Source organism: Canis lupus, chromosome 23 (assembly GCF_011100685.1).
Source record: "Canis lupus familiaris isolate Mischka breed German Shepherd chromosome 23, alternate assembly UU_Cfam_GSD_1.0, whole genome shotgun sequence".
Taxonomy (NCBI): domain Eukaryota; kingdom Metazoa; phylum Chordata; class Mammalia; order Carnivora; family Canidae; genus Canis; species Canis lupus.
Window position 1 is genome coordinate 1,393,493 of NC_049244.1, and position 24,717 is coordinate 1,418,209.

Here is a 24,717-nt window from a genome sequence, read left to right on the forward strand (position 1 = left end):
TTGAACCTCACACCATATACAAAAATTAACTCAAAATGGATCAAAGACCTAAAAAGTTTAAGACTATGAAATTCTCAGAAGAAAACACAGAGACAAATCTTCATGACACTGGAATTGGCAATATATTCCAAAACCACAAGCAACAGAAGAAAAAATGGATGACCCAGACTTCATCATTAAAAACTTTTCTGCATCAAAGAACACTACTGAGAGAATGAAAAGACAACAAAAGAATGGGAGAGATAATTCCAAATTATAAATCTGGTAAAATTCTAGCATCTAGAATACAGAGAGAACTCTTACAACTCAACAACAAAAAAGACAAACAACCAATTTAAAAATGGACAAAGGACTTAGACATTTCTCCAAAGAAGACGTACAAAAGGAGAAGCACATGAAAAGATGCTCAATATTAGTCATTAGAAAGGCAAATCAAACCCACAATGAAATAGCACTTCATACCTACTAGGATGGCTATAATTTTTCTTTTAAAAGTGAGATAATAAGCATTGATGAGGGCAGCCCAGGTGGCTCAGAGTTTTAGTGCCCCTTCAGCCCAGGGTGTGATCCAGGAGAGCAGGGATTGAGTCCCATGTCGGGCTCCCGCATGGAGCCTGCTTCTCCCTCTGCCTGTGTCTGCCTTTCTCTCTCTCTCTCTTCTCTCTCTCTGTCTCTCATGAATAAATAAAATCTTTAAAAAAAAAAAAAAAAAAAAAAAAAAACAAGCGTTGATGAAGATTTAAAGAAACTGTAACCCATCATACATTGCTGGTGGGAATGTACAACAGAGCAACTTGGGAAAACAGTTTTGCAGTTTCTCACTAACTTAAATATAGATTTACCGTGTGTGCCAGCAATTCCAAGCCAAAGTATATGCATGAAAAACTGAAAGCAAGTGTTCTCATGAATGTTCACAGCAACTCTATTCAGAAGAGCCAAGAAGTATTAACAAGTCAAATGTCTATCAACAGATGAATGGATAAACAAAACATGGTATACCTAACACAATAAAATTTTATTTACAGAAAATGAAATGAAGCAATGATACGTTGTAAGTAGTCAAAAAAGTCATATACAAAAGGCCACAAACTGTATGAGTTCATTTATATGAAATATCCAGAATATGCAAACCACTTCACATAGAAAGCAAATCAGTGGTTGCCAGAAGCTAGGTGGAGGGGGAAATGGGGAATACCTGCTTAATGGGTATGAGATGTCCATTTGGAGTGATGAGAAAGTTCCAGAATAGACAGTGATGATGACTGCACAACATTGTGAATGTGCTTAATGCCATTGAACTATACACTTTAAGATGATTATAGCTGTCAGAAAAAGTGGGGGAAGGGAAAAATAGAGTACTGTCGCCTATCATACTTATGAAGACTAGCTTTAAGTTAAGTTAAGTTAAAAGGGATGACTTTGGCAAAGTGCTTAGAACAGTGCCTGGCACATAGTAAGTTTTACAAAGTTGAGAGAGAGAGAGAAAGAGAAATGAGTGACAACACCAACCCTTGAAAGTGGAGGGAGAGATATAGAAAGGGAGTGGAAAGAAGGTGGTCAGCCCGGGTCTGAGAATTCTGCCCTTTAGCTCTGTTCACCACCCAAAGGCAAGTCTTCAGTGAGACACAAAAAATTCCCAATGGTCCCTAAAAGCACCCTTCTTGGTGATGCAGCTCAGGGGACTCTCTAATTATCTCAGTGAGCAGGGGTCAGACCTTGAAGACATGGGGTCACCATCTAGACACTCAGCCCTCCCACATCAAAGAAAAGGAAGGAGACAATATTGTTCTGGACACTGTCCAGGAAATTCTCACCTACCTGCAGACAGAAATCCATAAGGATGCACTATAAGCCCCCATACCTGACTCCAGGCCTCCGGGAATGGTCCACCCCACCCTCCCTCATGATGGAAGGCTTCTAGCTGTTGACCTGTGAGACCTTCCCCATACATTCCCAGCCTCATCTCCTCCCACACATTTCTTCCCTCCACCACAGCCATGCCAGCCTCCTCCCACCAATCAGCTGGCACCTATGCTGTTCCCTCCACCTGGAATCTTCCATCTTCCTTTCCTTCTTCACCTAGTTAATCCAGTGCCATCAGATCTCAGTTCACAAAAAAAGAAAAAAAGTCTCAGTTCACAGAACAAATGCTCATTCAGCCATGTCCCTGTCCCTGGTGGTATCTGCCATTTGTCTGTGTGATCTGTATTAACGTCTGTCTCCACTCTAAATCCCTGATGGCCAGGCCCAAGGAACAAAGGCCAAGGGCCTCCAGGTTTCTCCCTCCCTCCCAAAGGCTCACCATCATTGATCCTCCCAGCCAAGGACTCTGCACTGAAGCCAGCAAAGACAACGGTGTGGACGGCTCCAATCCTGGCACAGGCCAGCATTGCAGCCACCGCCAGTGGGGAAACAGGCATGTAGATGGCCACACGGTCCCCTCGACGGATTCCATGTCTCTTCAGCGTGTTGGCCAGGCGGCATGTGGTCTCCAGCAGTTCCCTGAAGCATAAGGAAAGAGGCCATCAGAGATGGAGAGGGCCAAACCGCAGAGCAGCTCAAGGCGGCATCATTCTGCAAACAAGCCCTGTACCCCAGCCGGGCCGGGAATGAAGCAGGCACCCAAGTGCTTGTCGCCGGGCGAGCTCTCTTCCAGAAGATAATGTTCTCAAGTTCGCAGGTGGCAGTGACGGAGATCCCCGGGCCCTGCTTGGTAGGTGGCCGGAGCCTCAGGCATCACAGCCCTCAGACTTCTGGAAGCGTCCGCCCTCAAGGGTGATCTCCTAAGTCAAGTGGGGAAGGAGGGGTCACGGGGAAGTAAGACCCCAGTTTTCTGAGCCGGCACAACCCAGTGGCACCAAGGAGGCTGCAGCTGCGAGGTCCTGGCTTATGCCACAGACTTCTCAAGTCTGCGCGGCCAGTGAGTCAGAGGGAAGACCCGCGGCGCGACGACCACCGCCCCCCAGCGCCGAGGAGCGGGCAGCGAGCGCACCCCCCTGCGCGGGCGGGGGCGGGGCGGGCCGGGCCGGGCGGGGCGGGCCGGGCGGGGGCGGCCACGCCCCACACCCACCCGCCCCACCTCTCCGGTCCCCGTGGCCCCGCCTCCACCTCCCAGCCGGGCCAGCGGATTGGCTTCCGGGTTGGCACGTGACCCAGCCCAGCCCAATCGGAGCCAAGGACAGTCCACGGCCGACCCCGGAAGGGCAGACGGGAGGCGGCGCCGCGCCCGTGCCGAGCCCCGGCCGCGAGCAGAGCCGACGGGAGGGCGGGCGCCCCGGGGAGCGCGACGCCGGGTTCTGCGTCCTCACGGCTGCCCCGGGGCTGTGCGGGCAATCAGTCGTTTTGCCTTGTTTGCTGCAACGCGATTTTGATTTGTTATCTGATGACGGAACTACCATGGGAAGGAAGGCCGGCTGCAGGGGCCGGGCGGAGAGGCCCGGCTCGAGCAGCCCGCGCAGCCCGACCGCCCCCGGCCCCGCCCCCCGCCCCGCCAGGCTCCTCGCCGAGGGCCGCGTGCGCCGGCGTCGCCCCGGAGGACCGCCCCGCTCGGCAACAGTCGCCCAGAGGCAGCGGCCGGATGGAACTCAACGCCACCCTGTCCCGGCGGAGACTCCGGGGGCCTCTGCTCCTGCCCCACGCCGCCCTGCGAGGAGACCTGTGCAAACCAGGGAGGGCACAAGGGCAGCCTGCACTGCGCCTCGCGACCCCTGCACACGCCGGCTCCTGCAGGCCCCTCTCCCTCCTGCGGGGCGGCCCCTCCTCCAGCTCTCAGCCGCCGCCCGGCACCCCGCGCACCGCGTCCTGAGTGTGTGCTGAAGAGCACAGCCCCAACACCAAAGCCCCCAGAGTTCGGCGCCCAGAACACTCGCGGTAGCCCAGGGGAAGCAGGTTGGGGCAGCCCATGCCCGCACTGAGGACGCGGCGATGGTGGAGGACGCAGGTCCAGGGCAGGCCCGATTTCCATAGCTAAGGATGCAAGCCTCTGGGCAGGGCTCTGGGAGACGGAGGCTTGAATGTGTGTTGCTCAGCGCTGACGGGATTCAGCGCTTCTTCTTAGACCAAGGCCGCAGTCAGAAGTCAAGGAACAAATAGGAACTGTCTAGACAGAGCATCCTGGGTGAGTCTTCTACAGTAGCTGCATTAAATGTGGCAGCTGGCCTTTCTCAACAGCCATGTGATCATCTGAGACAGCAGGTGCCATGCATCTTGTGTACCTGTCTCACATGTTCAGGAGAAGCATCACCTACCCAAGACCCTGCCAAACATTCAGTAGGTATTATCTTTCCCAACAGATCTCTTTGTCATCATTTTCTAAAATTATAAAAATCATTTCTAAAATCACATAGCTGACTGGTAGGTTCCTAAGATGTTAAAGATTCCCTTCCAGACACCATGGGGATGAGAGGGAACATATCCTCCAGGGCCACGGCTCCAGCTACAGAAATGAAGGCACATGCACAAAAGTGTGAAGGGGATTTATCACCTCAGCTTGGTGTTGAGGGCAGCAGGGAGAACTTTCTGGACAGGTTGGCTGCAGTGAGGAGTAGCAAAGGAGCAGAGGGGAAGGAATGGTGATTTTCCCCCACAGTGGCAGTATTTGCCCCACTACTGTAGGGCAGTTGAGCAATTGCCCTGGAGCAGGGTCTGGCAACCAAGCTGAGGCAGCCCATGAGTTCCCTGGAGGATCGAGAGGTGTCAGCATGTGCTGGACCTGGAGCTGTGTCCAGTGGGTCCCATACTCTTGCTGCTACGTGCAGTGATTTCTGATAAAGAATTTGATCTGGGTAAATCTCCAAGCACACTCCCCTTGCTATCCACTCTGCCAGAGCCATAAACCTCAAAATCAAAGGGCTCCTTGAAGGTGAGGTCGTGCAGTCTCCCTTGAGGTCAAGAAATCTTGTTGCCACACTCTTGCCAACAGTGGTCCAACCTCTACTTAAGCATCATACTGCTGAAAGTCACCACCTCACAGGGCTGACTCTTGCTTTGTCATTTTAGCCCTAGCTCAGTCCTTTAAAGCTGGATAAATCAAATTTATCATTCAATGACAGTCCTTCGAACTTCTCAAGACCCCGTCACACCCCAAGAAGCCTTTCTTCTCCCAGTTCTCTCATCCAGCCATCCGTGACCCCACTTACTCTCTGCGTTACTAAATGTGCCCCCACATCCCCATGGTTTTTGTCTAGAGCAGGATATGGGTACCCAGGCCCTTGACCTCAACTGTACATTTAATAACGTAAATTAAGAACACATTGATTCCTCCACACTTTTGCCATTGGAAAATATGGTCAGCAAACCTAGGTCTTCAACTCATTGAAAAATAGATGTTATTTGAGCAATCCTATCATTCCACATAATCAAAAACTGTTCAAAAGCATGTTCTTGGATACTTGTGACCTCTCAATGACTCCCCACAAAAAAAAAGACTCCCACAAACTGAAACGCTACTATTTCTGTATCAAAAAGATAATGCAGCCACTCGGAGGCTAGTGCTTTGGGCTGTCACTACAGGAAATATTGGCTTCCTCCTGATTACAGGGTCTTCCCAAGGGATGGTACCTTGCAGCTTTCTGAGAAATGATCTTACTGAAGTGGGTTAGAGTCGTATTTTCAAGTGCAAAGAAAAAAAGTAACATTTGTTAGTCTAGGACTGAGTAAGATACCTAAGTTTGTCTGCATTGTAGACTCCTCAGGGCCAGACTTTCAATATGAACATATGCAGGTAATGTACACAAATACAGAAGTTTGGCATGGTGCTAATGAGGCTTCACAACATGCTGACTGGCCTTGGGTGAAGGGAAAAGACTTTCTATAGCCAACTATCAACATCGGCAGGGAAGAATGTTTATCCAATGCTAAAGACATAATCTGACCTCAAGTATTTGTAACCAGACACTTGTCATGTCTCATCAGTATAAAGGCCCCTGGCCCTGCTCAGTCCAAAACAGGACATAGCTGGAAATAGAGTTCAGAAGAAAGACAGGAAGATATACACTGGTATTTATTTATCTGTACTCTAATCAAAACTTTTTGCATGGTTATCGTTCAAAAGTATCTTTCCCTCCTAGCCATTTCCCGATGACAGCCCAGGGAAGTAAGATAAGCCGCATGTGCATTCGTGTGTGCATGTGTGTTTGTGTGTGAATTCTATTTAAGAAATAAATTGGAGGATCCCTGGGTGGCTCAGTGGTCTAGCGCCTGCCTTCAGCTCAGGGCATGATCCTGGTCTCCCGGGATCAAGTCCCACATCGGGCTACCTGCAAGGAGCCTGCTTCTCTCTCTCCCTGTGTCTCTGTCTCTCTGTATGTCTCATGAATAAAAAATAAAATCTTAAAAAAAAAAAAAAGAAAGAAAGAAAGAAATTGGGAATACATGATTTGTTCACTTTCTACAATTACTCTGGCTCTTAGTTTTCATTAAATAAATACCACCTTCATTGCCCAGATATCTACTCTGCTAAGTACAAGATCTTCTTGGGCAGGGATTTGGGGGTTATTGCCTTCTCTCTAGGGCCTGCAGCTGAGCCTAATTCATAGAAGGCTTGATAAATATTTGTTGAATGAATGGGAATAGCAGATAAGCGAGCAATGACAAGAACTCTGGCAGGCACAGGACTCCTCAGGCCCGTGCTCTCACCGTGAGCGCCTGTCCACTCTACAGACACCTTTTTCTCCCTGCACTGAGAGAGGCAGAGAGGGCGAGGCTGACGATCATAGCAGCATCACACAGGCAGGAAAATGTCCTACCCCTTTGACAGCAGATGAGAGGGACCACTCCTACTGATAAACCACCCACAGCTACCTTTCTCCTAGTTTCTTGTGCTAATGAGGGAAATAAACCCATGTGATCATGTTGATACTGTGACTGTAAGGCCTGTGACAGACACAAAGCATTTCAGAGTCCCTGCTTTCTCCAAGCTTGAGTGCTGACAGAAGAGGGGTTAACTCCAGGACCTAGGTGCAGAACCTGAAAGGCCACTCATCTTGCTTCTATGCAGTTCAGTATTTTCTTCAGCAAGCCACTTCTGGAAGATGGGGTAGTAAAGAGGAAGCAGAACAAAGCAGGAAGGCCCCTTTCTCACACGGGGCTTGCATGGAGGGCCAGGCAGGGCACATCGAAGTAGCAGTCACACGGAGCCTTTCTTGTAATCAGGATGGAGGAGAACAGGAGAGAGGATGGGGCTGGGCATGGCCTCTCCCCTCATGATTCCATGTTTGGCTCCACATTGAGGACCACCTGCCCAAGAATACACCTCACTAGGCATATTCAGGTTGAACGACTCCTCCTAAGGCTTTCTCTCCTGCTCTGACAAAACCCTATGCAGTTGACCTCTAGACAAACCCCTGAGGAATTGAAGTAAGATCAGACTTGAAAAAAGTCCTGTCCTGATTAATGTCTGATTTCCCCTCAGACCTCAGCACTTGGCCTCCCACCCAAGTCTTGTCTCCAGAAAAGTTCTTCCTTTCCAGGCCCAGAGCCCAGCTCACAACACTGAGGGAGCCAGATGCCAGGCTGGCAGCACTGGACAAGACTGGTCCTGGACACGAGCCCAGAAAACAGCTGGTGCCCTGGCAGGACATTCATCCACTAGCCGGCCAGGCTTGTTTACTTCCCGGGGAAAGCCACAGAAGTGATGTCCTTCCCCTGGTGGATTCTGGAACAGGGTGTAGATTTTAACTTTCTAAAAACATTCCCTTTTCCCTAGTTAAAAAAAAAAAAAAAAAAAAGCCACTGCATGTTTTTCAGGTCCCACTCCACGTTGACCCGTCCCATGTGGCCCAGCAGGTCCTTCTACATTGCTCCAAACAAACCCACTGGGCAGCAAGGGAAACAGCAGGACTTGGGGCAACAGAGCTCACATGGAGACTTTCAAACCAGACACGAGCTAGGGGTTGCTCTATTTCCAAACTTTACTGTGAATCCACAGAACATTCCAAATTCACACACAGAGGCAAGTAAGCAAGGAGACACAGCCACCCAGTGAGAATCCAGAGGCTACAAGAATTTGGTGCAATTGCCTCAGGCCAAAGTGGTTTCCTGGTCTCTTGATAGCAGCTTAGAGAAACTGCTAAAAAGAAAAGGAGGTCCTGCCAAATGTTTAACAACCAATTTTCCCGGGGGAAAAAAAGCCCTGATTTATGGCATTTGCCAATTATTGTAGTATGAATATTCCCTCTGTGGAGGATTTCCAGCTACCAACATGACTTACTGACCAACTGAGCAAGGGACTGAGAGGACAAGCCCCTTTGACAGCAGAACCAACCTCATGAGCCCTCAATACCCTAAAAGCTGCCTGTGACCCCCATTAAGGCTGTCCTTAAAGGTTATGTCACCTGTTTCCTTCGTAAAACTGTTGATGGGATGTGCACTGGGTGTTATATGTTGGCAAATTGAATTTAAATGTTAAAAAATGTTTAAAAACTTATTTAATTAACTCAATAATTGTGCATTCAATAAACAAATGATTGCTAATAGAAATTTAAATTGTTTGGAAGGAGGAGAGTAGCAAAATGCACACCCCTTTCATGCCACCCAAGCTTTCTCCTTTTCCAAGGCCTTGGTCCCCCTGACCCTGGGTTCAAGGCGGAGCGCTCTGTATGAATTCGGCAATTGGACTTCCTGAGGCTCTCTCCACAGGTGCATGTGCTCCCTGGCAGCCCTGTCACTGGGGCAACTGCAGTTGGCACAGTGCAGCCCCTCTCTAAGGCACCTGCCCCAGGACACTGTACTACATTCCAGGTTTCCTACCCCTTCTGAAGGACACCTTCTGGCAGTTCCACAAAAGCACCCCCGTTTGCACCAGCTCCTAACATGCCAAAGACCTCCTCATGTAGAACTTTGGGCTGGATAAATATCCCACAAATAGTAGGCATTAGTCCTAAAGCCCAGCAAAGGAACAGGCTTATGATGTGAAGTTAGGAAAGTGCTTTTGGAAAATAGCCTGGCCTGCAATGACTCCACATCTGGTTGGGCCGACCTGGGTGGAAGGACTGAGTGACGGAGGAGAGATCAGAGCCTACTATCTAGAGTAGACCTTGAGCAGCTGTGGTGCACATGGGAGTGACTGCTGCACCAGGAGGAAGGACCATGAGCCCACCCCTCACACATACATACACACACACACACACACACACACACACACACACAACCCACCCCAAGTGCCTGGGACCCGGGTAGTAACAGGCCCGGTACTCACACTGCTCCAGTCAACCGCCCAGGAGTGGAGCAGAATCGGGTCTGCAAACCCACCCTGCATAGACCTGCCTGAGGTCGTCTGCCCTTCTCTCACTCAGCATCTGTTTGAGCCTCCTGGGAACACACCCACCACCTTGGACGCCTCACACCTGGGCTGCTGCGTGCGACTCAGCTTGTGCCAGATAGCTGCACTTGAGGAGCAGGTGCAAGGTGGGCTGTGCGTTGCTGCAGCTTAGGAGGGCTGGGGTTACCTGGAGAGATTCCATTTGCTGCAAAGATGTCAAGAGAAAGCCGAGCACCTGAACCAGCAAAACAGTGGTTTCCTGGCAGAGGCCCTGCACACCCTGTTCTGAGAACTCCGCAGTGCTGCGGGGTTTCTTGAGTCCATATCGATTGTGCCAGAGTAGGTGCGGGGAGTCCACCCAAAGGCTCTGTAAGCACTCTGTGTAAGCATCCTTTCTGCTTAAAAGAGTGTCTCTGACTTCCCTTTTCTATAGCTGAATCCTGCAGACACATTCCCCCTGACAGGGCAGGCAGCTGTGTTACTGGAGATGTGTTTTCAAACCAAGTTCCCAGAATGCCCGGGGAGATCTTGACTTAGCGCTGAGCTTACTGTTGCAAACCTCCCCAGGAGACTAGGGCTCCCCCGAGCTGGCAATCACTGTGTTAGCTGCTTCCTGAGCCACGCATCACTGATGTGTGGAGAGCACACAGAATTTCTGAGGTTGCCTGCATCCCTGCCTGCCCTCTTCCAAATTCCATGTCCTTGTCACCTCATTCACTCAGTCAAAGCTCCTTTCCCCGAAACCTCATCTAAGTAGTACCAGCAGGGAGAACGGGCAGGTGTTGGATCAAGTGAGTGTCACCTTATTTGCCAAAGGCTCAGAAACCTCACTCCAGGCCAAGTGGAAGTTTATCTGGACTTGTTGATGGGAAATTGTCAAGCCTCTCACCCAACCTAACCCACTGCTATTACCACATTCCGATCAGGTGCAAGACAGGCCTGGGGGGAACAGGCAGGACAAAGAATGAAGGATGAGGGAGTGCCAGCCCAAGATTCCCCTTCTGAGAAGCAGCCAGCACCCTTCTGGCACCCCTTCCTCTGGCACCCACGGTGTCCCCCACCCTGGCCTCTAAGGTGCTCCAATGCCCAGAGCGCCCGGTAAGTACTCTGCTTCCTGCTCCTCACTGTCCCACAGTCCCAGCACGACTCCACAGCTCTCAGCCCCACCTCCTTCTGCAGCTGACCCTTGTCCCTCTTCAAGGCCACCTAGAGCCTGCCAGCACTGACGAGCCGCCTCCTCCCTGGCTGAGGTTAGCACTTCATGTGTGTCTGCTTATGCAGAGGGTGGGAGCAGACAACTAAACACAGCGTCCTGGTTAGTGAAGGACTGTTGTCTGCACACAGCAGTTTACCCTCTCCACACAGCACCAGGAGGCACCAGGAGGCACCAGGAGCCACCAGGTATCCGGCCTTTCACCAAGTTAGTGCTGCAGAGCACTTACACTGTCACCTCCGCCCTCCCGGGATGGGAAGGGAAGACTCAGGTTCCTCGGTACATTGACTAGAGTCACACAAACCTGAACTCAAACCACATTTTTGACCTTTCCAACTGGGTGAGCTTGAGGACCCCAGAAGTTTGCTGGGCATCGGGTCCTGGGCTTTAAAACCAAGTATGACCATGAACGTGAGCTGCGAGCATCAGTGTCAGCTCCTGGCCAGTGGGCTAGCAGCTGCCCCCAGATAGCAGGCTCAGGTCCGGCTCCTGGAGGAGAGGGTTGGGACACCCTATTGTGCAGGACGGTCACCAGGAATCTTCCCAGAAGTTGTTGCTGGTGCCCTTTCTTCTAGGTAGGCAGTGGACAGAGGGGTCCAGCCTGGCCAGCCCTGGAGGCTGGTGCTGTGCTGAGCACAGGAAGGGGCCACCTGGGGCACATCCACATGCCTCTTCTCAGCCCTGCAGGGACAGGGTGCCCAGACACCAGCACTATCCGGGCTGCCTTGCTGGGGACTGCCATGGGCAGGGGCATGTGTGCCTGCCAGCCAGGAGCCAGGCATCCTCAACCTCCCCAGGGACCCAGCCTGCTGGAGGCCCGCTCCCATCTAGCTGGGCATAGATTTTCAGCTCTGTGTCAGACAGCATGTTTAACCTCATGGTGACATTTCCCTTCTGTGTCTACCTAGCATAATAAGAGGAGGAAATGGGTACTTGCAGGGAGACGGGGCAGGTACGAAGGTGCACCCAACCCCCAGCCTGGGCCTGATGAGCACTTCTGGACAGGTGAGGACATCCAACTGCTGCCCTCTGTGCCCACAGCATTGCCCTGCTGAGAACCATGTAGGGTAGGCCACGGGACACCACAGCACTACCACAGTGAAGCTATGAGTCAGGTTTTTCCCACTGTCTTGAGCCTCTAGCAACAGAAAGTTAAAAAACAGGACCACAGGGAATCCCTGGGTGGCTCAGCGGTTTAGTGCTGCCTTTGGCCCAGGGCATGATCCTGGAGTCCCGGGATCGAGTCCCACGTCGGGTTTCCGGCATGGAGCCTGCTCCTCCTTCTACCTGTGTCTCTGCCTCTCTCTCTCTCTCTCTCTCTCTCTCTGTGTGTGTCTCTCATGAACAAATAAATAAATCTAAAAAAAAAAAAAAAAAAAAACAGGACCACAACGCCTAGTCCTAGAAGACTCTTCTAGCTGTGGCAGGAAAGTTATCCCCAGTCCTCAGGAGCAGGCACCGAGCCCCTCCCAGCCTACCCCTCAGCTCCCCTCCCTCTCCTACCCCAGGGCCCACACTGTGCCGTCACCAGGCAATGCCCCTCCATCTCCCACAGTGCAGCCAGCCCCCAGATAGCCCCTGTACAGCAGGAGAGAGTGCACAGAAGCAGGGATCCAGCTCCAAGGGAGGCGTTTGCTTACATGCTTGCTGGGGGTAAACCTCTGCCACTGTTTGTCCCCAAAAAACTATCGGAAGGGTCCCCATCAGGGAAGTTTCCCTGGCCCTAGACACTCTTGAGGTGAGTCATTCCTGCTGCAGTCCCAAGATTTGGCCATTCTAAAATATAAAATTCCAAGAGAGTTATCTGATCCAAAAGAAGGACAAGAAGGATAAGTGATCATATATAGAAAGATTCAAAACACTTCCCAGTTTCACCACCGGGAGCCAAAGTCTTAAGGAAAGGTAAGTGTACAATCCAAATGACCCAAGGTTTCCACAATTCCTGGCAGTCAGCACACCGATTCCCAACCAAGTTTTGCAATCACAGTTACTCACAGGTCAGCAGGGGGAAGAGTGTATCTGGGCACCTCCCTCCTCTTAGTCAGGGAAGCCAGGACAGAGCACATGAGCTCACGGCCTCTGGCCTCTCCTCCTCCACCCCGAGGAGCCCACTGAGCAAACTGACTTTGCCCTGTGTGATGAATGGCTCTTGCCACAGGAAACCTCACTGATCACGGGGTTGTGTCACCCCAGAGCACCCCACTCAACCACCTCATTATGCCCATTAAGGATCCTTACCTTCAATTACCAATTATTTTAATGAAGGAGTTGCTCATTAAAATAATTAATTTGTGGATGAGGAGAAGAGCAAAGAACAAGGATCAGGCCCACGAGAAGGAGGAGGGGCTGCTTTTTAGCTGACTAGAGATCGTTCTCCAGAGGTAAAGTCCCTGCTCTGAAAACACCACCCCCAGCCTCGCAGCCCCAGCAGCCACAGAGCCACTCCATACCCTTCCCTCATCAGATCTGGAATCCTCGTCTTCCCAGGCCCTGTTCTGGGCTCTCATCCCCCATGTGCTGTTCCACACTCAGCCATCCAGCAGAGGACAAGCATGTTGCCATTTTGCAATGAGGAAACAGAGGGTCAGTAAGGTAGAGCGACTTGCTCAAGGTCACACACCGCCAGAACACAGAGCAGGCATAGAGCACAGCTTCCACCTCCACCCCCCCCCACCCCCCACCACCTTACCCACAGTGCACTCACCTACCATTGCTCTGCTGTCTTCATCATCACACACACACACCCCTTCCTGTGCCTCTCAAAATCCAACCCTCCTCAGAACTTGCCAAAGCCTTCTCCAACTGGGTGCTCATGTGGAGACTTCCTGTTGCTGGGGCCCACAGGGACCCTCCTTTCTATGACACTCAGGGCCAAGGACACAAAAAAGGCTCTGTGGGAGGTGCCTCTAGGCTGCAGGCCTCCCCAGTTCCATGTGTGTTGATCAAGCTGCCCCAGAGGGAGAGGTACCCCAAAAGGCAGACCCCTCTTGTATTCTCTGAGAGCCCTCCACATTAGGCACCAGGCCATGTAGAGTCTCAGTAATACCCAGGGCCTGACCCAACGTGTCCAGAAAGAAAGCTGTCCCCTCTATGCCCACCCAGGGGTGCTGAGGCAGGCAGGGTAGAAGGAGGCCTGACATCCCCTCTGCTCCTCTGGACAGGGGTTCCTCGCTGTATACATCCCACCAGAAAGAAGCTGGAACAGCCACAGAAACCACCCCTTCCAGGGGCTTGACCCACACTGAAAACTATACTCAGTTCACATTGTGGGCACACCCGAGACTCCTGTCCTGTATGGTATGCCCTGTATGCCAGGCCCTATTGTACTATGTTGGTTGTGACTACCACACTGAGCCATGCCCGCTCCTGCTGGAACAGTGCTGATCTTAGCACTATTGAGGGACCATCATTTTATAGCTGGGGACTGTGAGGCCCAGAGTGACAGGCCTCAAGTCACAGAGCTGACCAGGGCTAAAATTTGGTCTTAAGCTTAATTTCTGGGATCAAGTTCAAGTTCAGACCTCTTTTTGGAGCACTCAGACAAAAGATGAGCGAAGCCTTGGTAAATACTCCAAGGAAGACACCCACAACCTACCGTCAGCTCTGTTTCAGGGCACCCACAGACAAACCAGCCATGGGGCCTCCATCGGCTCCACGCCATGTCCAGCTTGAAAATCCCTAGCCCAGACCTCCAGGCTCCAGGGAGACAGTAGTCTGCCACATAATCTACCTAGTACCCCACCACCAACTTCCCAAGGACAAGAATTTGTGTTTCTCTGCATCCCCACCTCGAAGGGCCCCTAGAATCTATTTGAACTAGAGGTGAAGCATAATCTTCTAAAAAGGCACCACTGGAAGAGCACATGTGCACAGTCGGAAGGAGCAGCACCCAGGGTGCTATTGAGCCGCACAGCCTTGGGGAGCCACCCAGGTTATCTGTGCCCTGCCTGGCCTCTGCAGCCCCTGCCCTTGGAGGCCTCAGACCCGTAGGCCCAGCCTCAGGGGATGTAGGAGGGGCCCAGGGTTTGCAGTGTGCTTGCTCACGAGGCTAGAACAGCTTCCTCGGGCAAGCTCTGAACATACCTCTCTGGGCATTGGGCTGGGGCAGCCCTCTGGCCCCGGCTCCAGCCTCAGTTCACAGGCTGCCCTCTGCTCAACAGTTGATTGAGCAACAGCCTCAGCTCAACAGGCTGCCCTCTGCTCACAGTCCTCCTCCCAGAGCCCTGTGGCCAGCACTGGGCCCACCTTCGAGCTAAGTGCACTCCCCCAGCTTCCAGGCCTGTCTGGCAGGGTGCTCCTTGGAACCCATGCCAAGTGATAGCACAGAGGGAAGGAATTAGCGGGGCAGGCCATGGGGCTTCCCCGAGTTCCCAAATCCTGCCAGGCCTCCCCTTCCCAGTATTCAGAAGAGTGGAGTCTACTCACAGGCAACACGAGCCACAATTCCCAGAACAGGGGTCAGAGCCCTCACCACCATCCAAGAGCTTGTTTCCAAGGATGGACCCTAAACACAATGAGCAAGTTGTAGAAATGTGCCTTGAAAACGAGCACACTGGGCAGCCCTGGTGACGCAGCGGTTTAGCGCCGCCTTCAGCCCAGGGTATGATCCTAGAGACCCGGGATCGAGTCCCACATCGGGCTCCCAGAAGCCTGCTCCTCCCTCTGCCTGTGCCTCTGCCTCTCTCTCTCTCTGTCTCTCATGGATGAATAAATAAAATCTTAAAAAAAAAAAAAAAAAAAAACAAGCACACTTAAAACGTATGTGTATGAGTGTACATGGTGCCTTATATATGTACCCACACATGTGTATGTGCACGAGTATGCCTGTGTCCGCTTAGACATGTGGTTAAGTGGTAGAGATTCTGGTGAGCAGGATAGAGGGCTCACTAAGGGTTGCTGGGCAGGAGCTGCTGGTCCCCACTATAAGCTCTACAATGATTCTCCAGAAATATACCTCCTCAAAAAAAATGCAGCAGCCCCAGGTGGGAGAGACCTAGGCCCCTGAGGAATGAGACACCTTGTAACCATTCCCTAAGAGCTGCAGAGGCCCATGTGGTCAGTTTGAAAGGCTGCATCATCAGGCCCCAGTGGGGCTACTGATCATGACTGCAGTAGGTGATGGTGCCCGCGGGGGATGAGGATCCACTCTGACCTTGCTGTCCCTAGACAGATCTACTCCTCTCTCTGAGTCCCCTCCTTATCTCTATTCTGTATCTCGAGAGGCATTTTGAGTTACACAGTTGTACACATCGATCAAAACTCAGCAAATGTACATGTGTGCATTTCATTGTATATAAATCTCACATCAAAAGAGAGAAAATAAACACACAATGAACTCCAGTTAATGCCATGCTGTCAATGGGATGCCTGGGTGGCTAAGTGGTGGAGCGTCTGCCTTTGGCTCAGGGCATATCCCGGGGTCCTGGGGTCGAGTCCCACATTGGGCTCCCTGCAGGGAGCCTGCTTTTCCCTCTGCCTGTGTCTCTGCTTCTCTCTGTGTCTCTCATGAATAAATAAATAACATCTTTAAAAAAAATGCTATGCTGCTGAAATGCACCCATAAAATAAGATGGACTGACCCATGGAAAGATGGACACATAAATCACATGTGATTAAAAAAAAAAAAAAAGGCATTGTAAACAGTAAGGGTAGAACCTAGGTGCTAGATACACAGTAGGTACACTGCTTGAAATTTTTCGAGTTATGAAATTTTTCATAATAAAGTGCTGGAAATAACAATAAAAACAATAGTAATTCCTATCTAATCAGGCCGTGGTATTTAAATAAAGTAACTCTGGTACAGTGCTTAAGACAGTCCTGTACTCACTTGCAGAAAGTACTGGATAAAGTCACTGCTGTTGTAATCATCACTGTTATTTAGGGCTACCTTCACCTCCAACACCTCCTCCTATCACAGCCCTGTGCCTATGGGTGGAATCACTTTGGTTATCACAAGTACCCCACTCTACAGATGGAGGACTACAGGCCTTCCCTGAGGCCACTTTCCACCAGCAGAAAGTAGCCTCAGGACAGCAGAATGCAAAGTCCTCCATATCCATGTCCAGGGCAAAGGCCACAGTGCTTGTCCCGGGGGTGAGTCCTAGACTTGCCAACATGCCACCTGCCTTTTCTTTTATTTATTTATTTTTTTTTTATTTATTTTTTTTTTTTACTTACTATTTATTATTTATTTATTAGAGAGAGAGAACACAGCACATGAGCAGGAGGAAGGGGAGCGGGGAGGGAGGAGCAGGCTCCCCACTGAGCAGGCCACCCCTGTCCTGGGGCTTGATCCTGAGGCTGAAGACAGCTGCTCCTTTAGCCAAGCCACCGCGTGCCCCCAACCTGCCACCTTCTGTGCCTGACAGCATATAGTGGAGGAGGAGTCGGGATTGGCTCCCCCGACCTCCAAACAGACAAGGTAGCTGTGGTCCCCAGCACCCCAGGCTCTGAAAACCACAGCCCCATAGAGTGTCTTGAAAGGGCTCAGGCCCCAATTCAGAACATGGACAAAGGCAGCTTGGCAGCCACCATGTGAGACACCTGGCAGGAAGCTCTTTATTTTAGTGGCAGTTTATATGCTGGCAGCACATCCAGCACCAACAACTAGGTGGCTCTCCTTTAAGCGAAGAGAATGAAAATCTCATGTCAAAAACCTAAAATGACCAGAACAACAAACCAGGTCTGTCAAAAACTATCTGTGGTTTCAGATGACCATACACACACGTCTCTTCTTACTCCAACAGCAGCTAGAAACAGGCATCTGGCGCTGTACCCAGCTAATGGTTTGTAAAACCATTTCAGGCTAAGGCTGCTCAGTTATAGAGGGAATAATAAACCCTTTGCCTGTGTTCACGAGCACATCCCTGCTTTGGTACAAAGAAACTGAAAGTGTTGTGAGCTACAGCCCTAAAAGCTCCCCTGCGGCTTATGTTCAACCCTGCACCCCACCCCCAGCAGGCCAGTCCAAGCTCAGCCGCGGCCCACTTGACCCTGCTGACCACTGACTCAGTGTGTGCATGGGGGACATCCAGCCCAGGGGGGTCCTGGGGCCCAGGCAGTGACAGAAAGAAGAGTGGTCCCCAGCAATCAGTCGGTAAGCCCATGTACCTCCACCCAGAGTCTTATTAATCTTTTACTAAAGAATCAAACATAAATCAAGTTGGGCCAATAATAGTGACAAATGGTGAAGCCCATCTGTCTGTCAGAGCAGTGCTCCCCAAACTCCAGTGTGCACAGAGCCTGGGGATCTGCCTCAGCTGTCAGGGTGGCCCAAGGCTCCCAAGGCCAGTGCTGGGTTGGTGGGCTACATGGAGGCCAGGCGGCAGGGAGACAGGTCAGCAAACCATGCAGAGGCGGGGAAAGGGCATGACAGGCGAGGGTTGTTGAAACGGGGTCGGGGGGAATGGTAAGATGGTGCCCACGAGGAGCTGCAGCAGATTATCAAACATCAGTTGGCTGCATCCAAAAGTCACATTGAGTACAATTTTACCAGGTTTGGTGAATTTGGTCTGTGATAAAACCTGAGTCTGAGAAACAAACAGAAACCTAGAGGTGCCCAATGGCCCCCAAGTCACTTACTTGAGTGGCAGGGGAGTCACTGCTGCTCCCAGGCCCCTGAACAGCCTTCCTACCACCCCTGCATTCCCAATGCCCCAGCCACATGCACCCCCTCTCTGTTCCCAGGTCACTGTCACGGATTCACAGTCCTGCATGGGCCTGGGAGTTCTTCCTCCAATTTTGGCTACAAGACCTCAGTTCTGATGTCACCTCCTTGGAGAGGACTCCCTGACTATTTAGTCTAAAATGACCACCCAACCACCCCCCACCATGCACCTGGGGACTGTTTGTTACTATGACACACCCCAACCTGTCCTGACGGATACAGTAGCACTCCGTGAAACCTGTTGAATGATCGGGCAAGAAAAGTCACAAGCTGCCCACCAGGGAGCAAGCATCACCAGATGGGGAGGGGTGGTGCTGGTGATAACGGACCCACCTCAGGTTCACAGTGGCTCTGAGATAGCACTGGAAAGGGACGTTCATGTTTAACTGAAGTGGGTTTTACCCCCTGAGAAGGAAAACCAACAGCCTGCAGTGACAAACGTTAGAGATCCCTGGGCACAGGCTGTGCCTTGGAAAGCCAGGTTACTATGCCTGGGTGCTGGGTTCCTTCAAACACCCAACATGCGGGCAGCTTCCAAAAAAGTGCTTGACATTCAGAATGTGTGAAGAACTTATCTAAAGACTCAGAGAACACAAACGTCAGGAGGACCCCTCTTTAGATGGCTTTGACCTTATTCATGCTCCCCCTCTCAGCACAGAGAGAAAAAGGCTGAGTAGGCTCAGTTGTTTATCCCACCCAGCAAGTATTTTATTCAGTTTGCATTCATGTTTACTTTCCTGGGACCAGAGAACATTTCCAAAGCTGAAACATGCCCCTTGATATACAGATGACCTCTGCCTAGAACCAGACAGAAGCACACAGAACTGTGCCACAAGCCTCCCTCTGCCTTGAACACTCATCACATTTGTGCCCAAAGACCCAGATGCTTCTGTGGGATCCGAAAGGCACCAAGTATTGCCAAGGTGAACAAGAGGGGCAGCCCTCCTCCATGCTGGGCAATCTTGCTCCTGTTAACAACCCAGCAGAGGTGTTTGGTGCTGGTGTCTCCCACAGAGACATAAATTCCCAGGAGACCCACTGGGCACTGAGATGTTGTCAGGGGACACACAGTACCTGTATGTGATCCTCACTTCAGTTCCAGGCTCATCCCGCTCCCAGATCAAAGCAACACTCTCCGGGGACTTCTGAACATGCTGATCCAAGCAGTTGACTGCACAAAAACAGGTTTTACAGATGTTACACTGGTGGGTTTGTTTTTTTTTTTGGGGGGGGGGTTATTTATTTATTTATTTATTTATTCATGAGAGACACACAGAGAGAGGCAGAGACATAGGGAGAGGGAGAAGCAGGCTCCATGCAGGGAGCCCAATGCAGGACTCGATCCAAGGACCCTGGGATCATGTCCTGAGCTGAAGGCAGACGCTCAAACACTGAGCCACCAGGTGCCCCATACCTGGTGCTTTTAAATTTGGGGAAGGGGTAGGTTTGGTTTGCCATGGCTTGTGATACTCTACTGATGTAAACCCTACCTTCCTCAAAGACAAGGGTTCTACATCCTTGCAAGGAGAGTGATCATCAGAGCCTGCCGAACAAGACAACCAGTACAGAAATAGCATCTCACAGGTGCAGGGTGATCCCTTGGGAATACTCTGAAGCAGTGCTCCACACTTGTCATCCCAACTCCCGCCACACGTAGGCATCACCAGGGCCACCCCCAGGGACAATGGCCCCAATTGGCCCTGTGCTTTTCAAGGCTCCCTGGGTGGTTCTAACAGGCAGCTATTGCGGAGCACTGTAACCTGAGATCTTGGAAAGAATGCTAATGCAAACAGGCTGCCTCTGATTAGGTACACAGTTCATGCAGCAGTCTCTCGAGTCCACGGGAGGTGCCATCTAGGACAAGGATTCATATCCCCTCTCAGATGTCCAGCCAGCACCCCACAAACCAGCCTCTGCTCCAACAAGTGATGAAATGTTGGGGAAATGCCATGATAGTTTTCCGGAAGACTCTGCTTCCCGCCCCCTCCGTTACCCAAGCTCAGACCACATGAATGCCTGCAAAAACAGAAGGTCAGTTCTGACAATTTACTGTAAACCTGTAGGATCAGGCTCATTTGCTACTATCCTGTTCACTCCTCTTGATTTCAAGGTGAGCTTCAATCTGGTTCGTGTTGGTGCCCCTTCCTGTCAGCCTTCACAGCCACATTTCGTGACTCACTTTTCCTTCAGCAGGAGAAACCAAGACTGCAAATAGCTTTTGGGGCCAGCAGCCCTCTGTCCACCTGGTCTTCAGAGTCACCCCCCAATGTCTAGGTATATAATTTTTTTTTCTTTTTTCTTTTCTTTGAATGCAGTCACTTATTTTCTCCAATTCAATCTCCTCCCATACAAATAGGAGGTGAATTATCTACCATGTCTAATCACAAGACTATGACAGGAATCTAAAAGACCAAAGTTGAAGTGCTATTGTATGACTGCAGGGTACTGTTATCAACTGATAATGAGCTACAGGGCCCTGAATATTTCTTGATGGGGTAACTGTCCTGACAAAAGTTATGGGAGCTCATACCCATAAAAGATCATGTGACTCCCGTAATTCTTGAAAGGATGAACCCACATGAAAATATTTACATAGTCCAGCTGTGTATGTGTGTGTGTGTGTGAATTACATTTTTTTTTCCTATTGGGATATTTTATCTATCATTTACTCTTACAGTAAAAAAAAAAGGAATCATTTGAACTTTCTGGCTCCTAACAAATATGTAAGTCATACCTCAAAAAATCTACTAAACAAGGACCCCTGGATGGCTCAGCAGTTGAGCGCCTGCCTTCAGCCCAGGGTGTGATCCTGGTGTCCCAGGATCGAGTCCCACATCGGGCTCCCTGCATGGAGCCTTCTTCTCCCTCTGCCAGTGTCTCTGCCTCTCTCTCTCTCTGTCTCTCATGAATGAATAAATAAAATCTTTTTTTAAAAATCTACTAAACAAAGAAGATGTGTCATCAGGAAGAATCATTAACACTATAGGTGAGGTCTTTGAATTACTCAAAAAGTGGAAAAGAAGAAATGCCATAAAAGTAGAAGATAGAAAATTCTAGAAGTCAAACTGAGAAGGAGGTTGGTGGCAAAATCTGGATTTACACTAGAAACCTGATTGTGTGTGTTTGTGTGTGTGTGTGTGTGAGAGAGAGAGAGAGAGAGAGAGAGAGAGAGAATCAGTCCAAAATTTAGAAATGAAGAGTTTTCACGCTAAAACCACAGATTTCTGGCTTCTCTTGAGCAACTAGCAGATGAGGCCACATCCTTGCCTGGGCCTTGAAGCACTGACCACCCCCCAGTAGGGCTGCCCCCCTCCTCCACTTCCTGACTCCCAGCACCAGCCCACCACCCCCGCCACATCACTCCTGCTGCCTGGCCCTGGTGGATCTAAGTGATGGATCAGGAAGAAGTGACCCTGGGCAGGTCACAACAAGCCAGGGAGGTGTACAGCTTTGCACTGAGTGGGGGTGGGTGGTCCAGCCGGAGGAGGGAGCTGCTCCCACCTGCGCATGAGTGCTTACGGGCCCCTGGCTGCTCCAGGCATCACAAGTGAGCTGGTTACAGGAGCAAACACTCAGCCTCACCCCAAACCTGCTTCTATCCAAGAAGCCTGCTCTAAAATACCTTCTCCCACTCCGAGTTTGATCCTTGGAGTCACCCTGAAAAGTGGGCAGCTCAGATATACCCTGGGAAACAGTCTCCAGGTGCTCCTGGTGGTCCAGTGACACTGTCCCCCCGCCCCCCCAACCAAGGCCACAGCCAGAAAGCAGTAGGAAGGGCTTCAAACCGCACATAACACCTCACCCAGAGTTCAGCTCCCTGCATTGCCTGTTCCCACAGCAGCCAGGGCACCAGGACATACTTCTTACCCCATGAATGACCGCCCAGCTTGGAGCCTCGGACCCCAGCAGGGCATCCTGCACCTGGTTTACACCAAGCAGGAAGGCAGAGCTGCAGAAAGTAGCAGAGGGACACCTGCCACAGGATGGACACTGGGTATCCAGGGTGCAGATGGGTGGCCAGTGAGACCAGCCATGTATCTCTGTCTTCCTGGGGCTGAGGGACGGCAGGAATTCAGGCAAGTCAGCACTGAGCCTCAGGTACCGTGTCCCCTATGCGCCTTCCCAGCACACAGGAAGTGCTCAACAAGCAGCCACTAGGCTCCATGTGATCCACCTCCCTCCACTGATCATGTTGAGTCCGGTGAGCTCCTTCCTGCCTCAGGGCCTTTGCACTGTTTCTCCTTATGTGTGGGACACTGTCCTACTGTCCACACTGCTGCCTTTCACCTGGTGTCCATACTCCTGAAGGTCTGGCCTACACATTCCCACTCTGAGCACTTTACAACCCGTGGACCTCATGCCTCCTTCTAACTTTCCCTGAGATATTATACTTGCTGCCCCTCTAAGGACAGGGATCCGATGCCCTGTCCATATTTGTACATGTGCAGTCTAAACTGTAGCACAGAGCAAAGAAGCACCACAGCTCTGAATGATGGATGGACCACTCAAGTCCTCAAGCTGGAGGGCAAAAGTGCAATCTGAATGATAGATACCAGGTTGGCTCCATGCCCAGGGAGGGAACAGGCCTCTTCTTGTCTTACTGGGTTTATCCCTCAAGGTCTCTTTCTAGTCTAAATTAGCGTTTCTGAATCCCCCAGAATCCCCAGAGGGATTGTTAGCACAGAGAAGGCGAGGCTGCACCCTGAGTTCCTGAAGGACCAGGTCCAAGTGGGCATGTGCATCTTCACCTCTAGTAAGATCCCATGTACTGCTGCTGCTGCCGGCCCAGGACGCCGCTCGGCAGACAAACCTGTGTGCTTACATCTACACATATTCTATTTCAGATTCAGGGTTGGGGGTGTGTGGCTTTCTTTTTCCTCTGGGGACAAGAGTAAGTAAAGACTCCGTAAGACATCTGGCCAGATCTTTGCTGGATAGCAGCCTAGAGTCAAAGGGAAAACCCAGGCTCTGGAGTCTGGACCTTGTCCAGCCAGTCTTGAAGCACAGACAGTGCACTGCTTATCTAATTTAAATCTCATTTTCCTCAACTATGTGGGGGTGATGGCTCCTGATTCACAGACATGCTAGGAATTAGATGCTTTTCCAGTTTCCTGGATGAGGTCAGATGGTGCTGCTGTGTTCCCAAGAGAAACACTCTCCACAGTTGCCACAGCTGACACTCAGATGACACCAGCATGTACACAAGGCACAGTGCAGGACCTGGGGTGACAGTAGCCCTAAAACGCTGTGGATGTGTTAGCTTTTAACACCTGCTATTGCCTCAACTGCAGGGAGGAAAAGAAAGAAGGGAGGGAGGGTAGAAGGAAGAAAATTCTTCCTCTTCCACATTTAAAAACAAACCCTCCACCCGAAGACCTGGGCAGCGGGACAAGAAAATTCCATTTCCAAGAACAAGCAGTCAAGGACCTGGTGTGATCCAAGGCTCCGCTCAAACCCCACCTCCTCCTGCAAGCCTTTTCCAACTCCCCAACACACAGTGAGCTCTGGCTCCCTGTCACCTGGTAGCTCACACCATCTAATGCTTACTTACCTGCTCAGTGGTCCCCACTCTGGGACACAATGCTGGCTTTGCTAAGTCCTCCTCGTCTAGGTTACAAGTCCCTGAGGACAAGGACCATGTCCCTAAGATTCCTTTATCATGGGGTTGGGGTGGGGGGGATAATTCTCCCCTTAGCAGCTACATAACCTTGAGCAAGTTATCCCAATGTGGATTCACTTGTCACTGATGTGTGGTTCATCTAGATAGAATGCAGGCCCCGGGGCATTGGGCATCTTCTGTAGTGTTCATCGCTATACATGAATTGGAGCCTTCACTTCCACATCTGTGCAGTGGGACCACCAACCACTTCACATCAGTGTCACAAGGATGAAGTGAGATGAGGCTCCATCGTGTTCCTAAGAACAGGTCTGCACCCTCCCTAACGCAACTCTGCAAACAGTTAAGCAAACGCCTACTGGTGGCTCAGGGGTTTTGAGGGTTTGATTTGATTTATTTGGGAGAGAGAGAGCACAATCGGGAGGAGAGGCAGAGGGACAAGAAGACTCCCTGCTGAGCATGGAGCCAGACCTGCGCAGGGCTGGTGGATCCCAAGACTCTGAGATGAGGACCTGAGCGGAAATCAAGAGTCAGATGCTTAACTGACTGAGCCACCTGGGTGCCCCTGAGTTTTGTTTTTAAAAAAGGATTACAATAGGATTATCATTTCCATTATAAAGATGGCACACACTTATGTAGGAATTTTCAAAAACTTCTTGTCATTTGTTTAAACACATCTCTTCCCCTCCCTGACTCTAAGTGAACCCACGTATGGAAATTCAATTTTAATCAAAAGAAATGAAAGAGTTAATATTCACAAAAGGATTCACAATGCACTTTCTTTAAATAGAAATTCTCCCTGGCACATTTTAAGAAATTACATCAGTCACAAATTGTATTTGCCAACATTTCCAGAAGCATCTGCTATTTAAAGTAAGTCATGCATCTGACAACTGGGAAGAATCCAGTCTCCTCAGGAAGACCCGCCCCCTAGGGCCAGGAGTCACACTTTCATTTAAACT

The 24,717-nt window shown here is 50.7% G+C and overlaps 1 protein-coding gene across 1 annotated transcript in view; it reads right to left on the reverse strand.

Annotated features, from left to right (window-relative positions):
• Positions 1 to 24,717, reverse strand: part of ACSS1 (acyl-CoA synthetase short chain family member 1) — a 58,458-nt gene that overhangs the window by 29,297 nt on the left and 4,444 nt on the right. Inside the window, exons 2-3 of the mRNA XM_038570219.1 lie at positions 19,213 to 19,309; positions 2,303 to 2,502 (exon numbers count right to left, since the gene is read on the reverse strand). Of these exons, the coding sequence (XP_038426147.1) occupies positions 2,303 to 2,502; positions 19,213 to 19,309 (297 nt within the window). The remainder of the gene's footprint in view (positions 1 to 2,302; positions 2,503 to 19,212; positions 19,310 to 24,717) is intronic.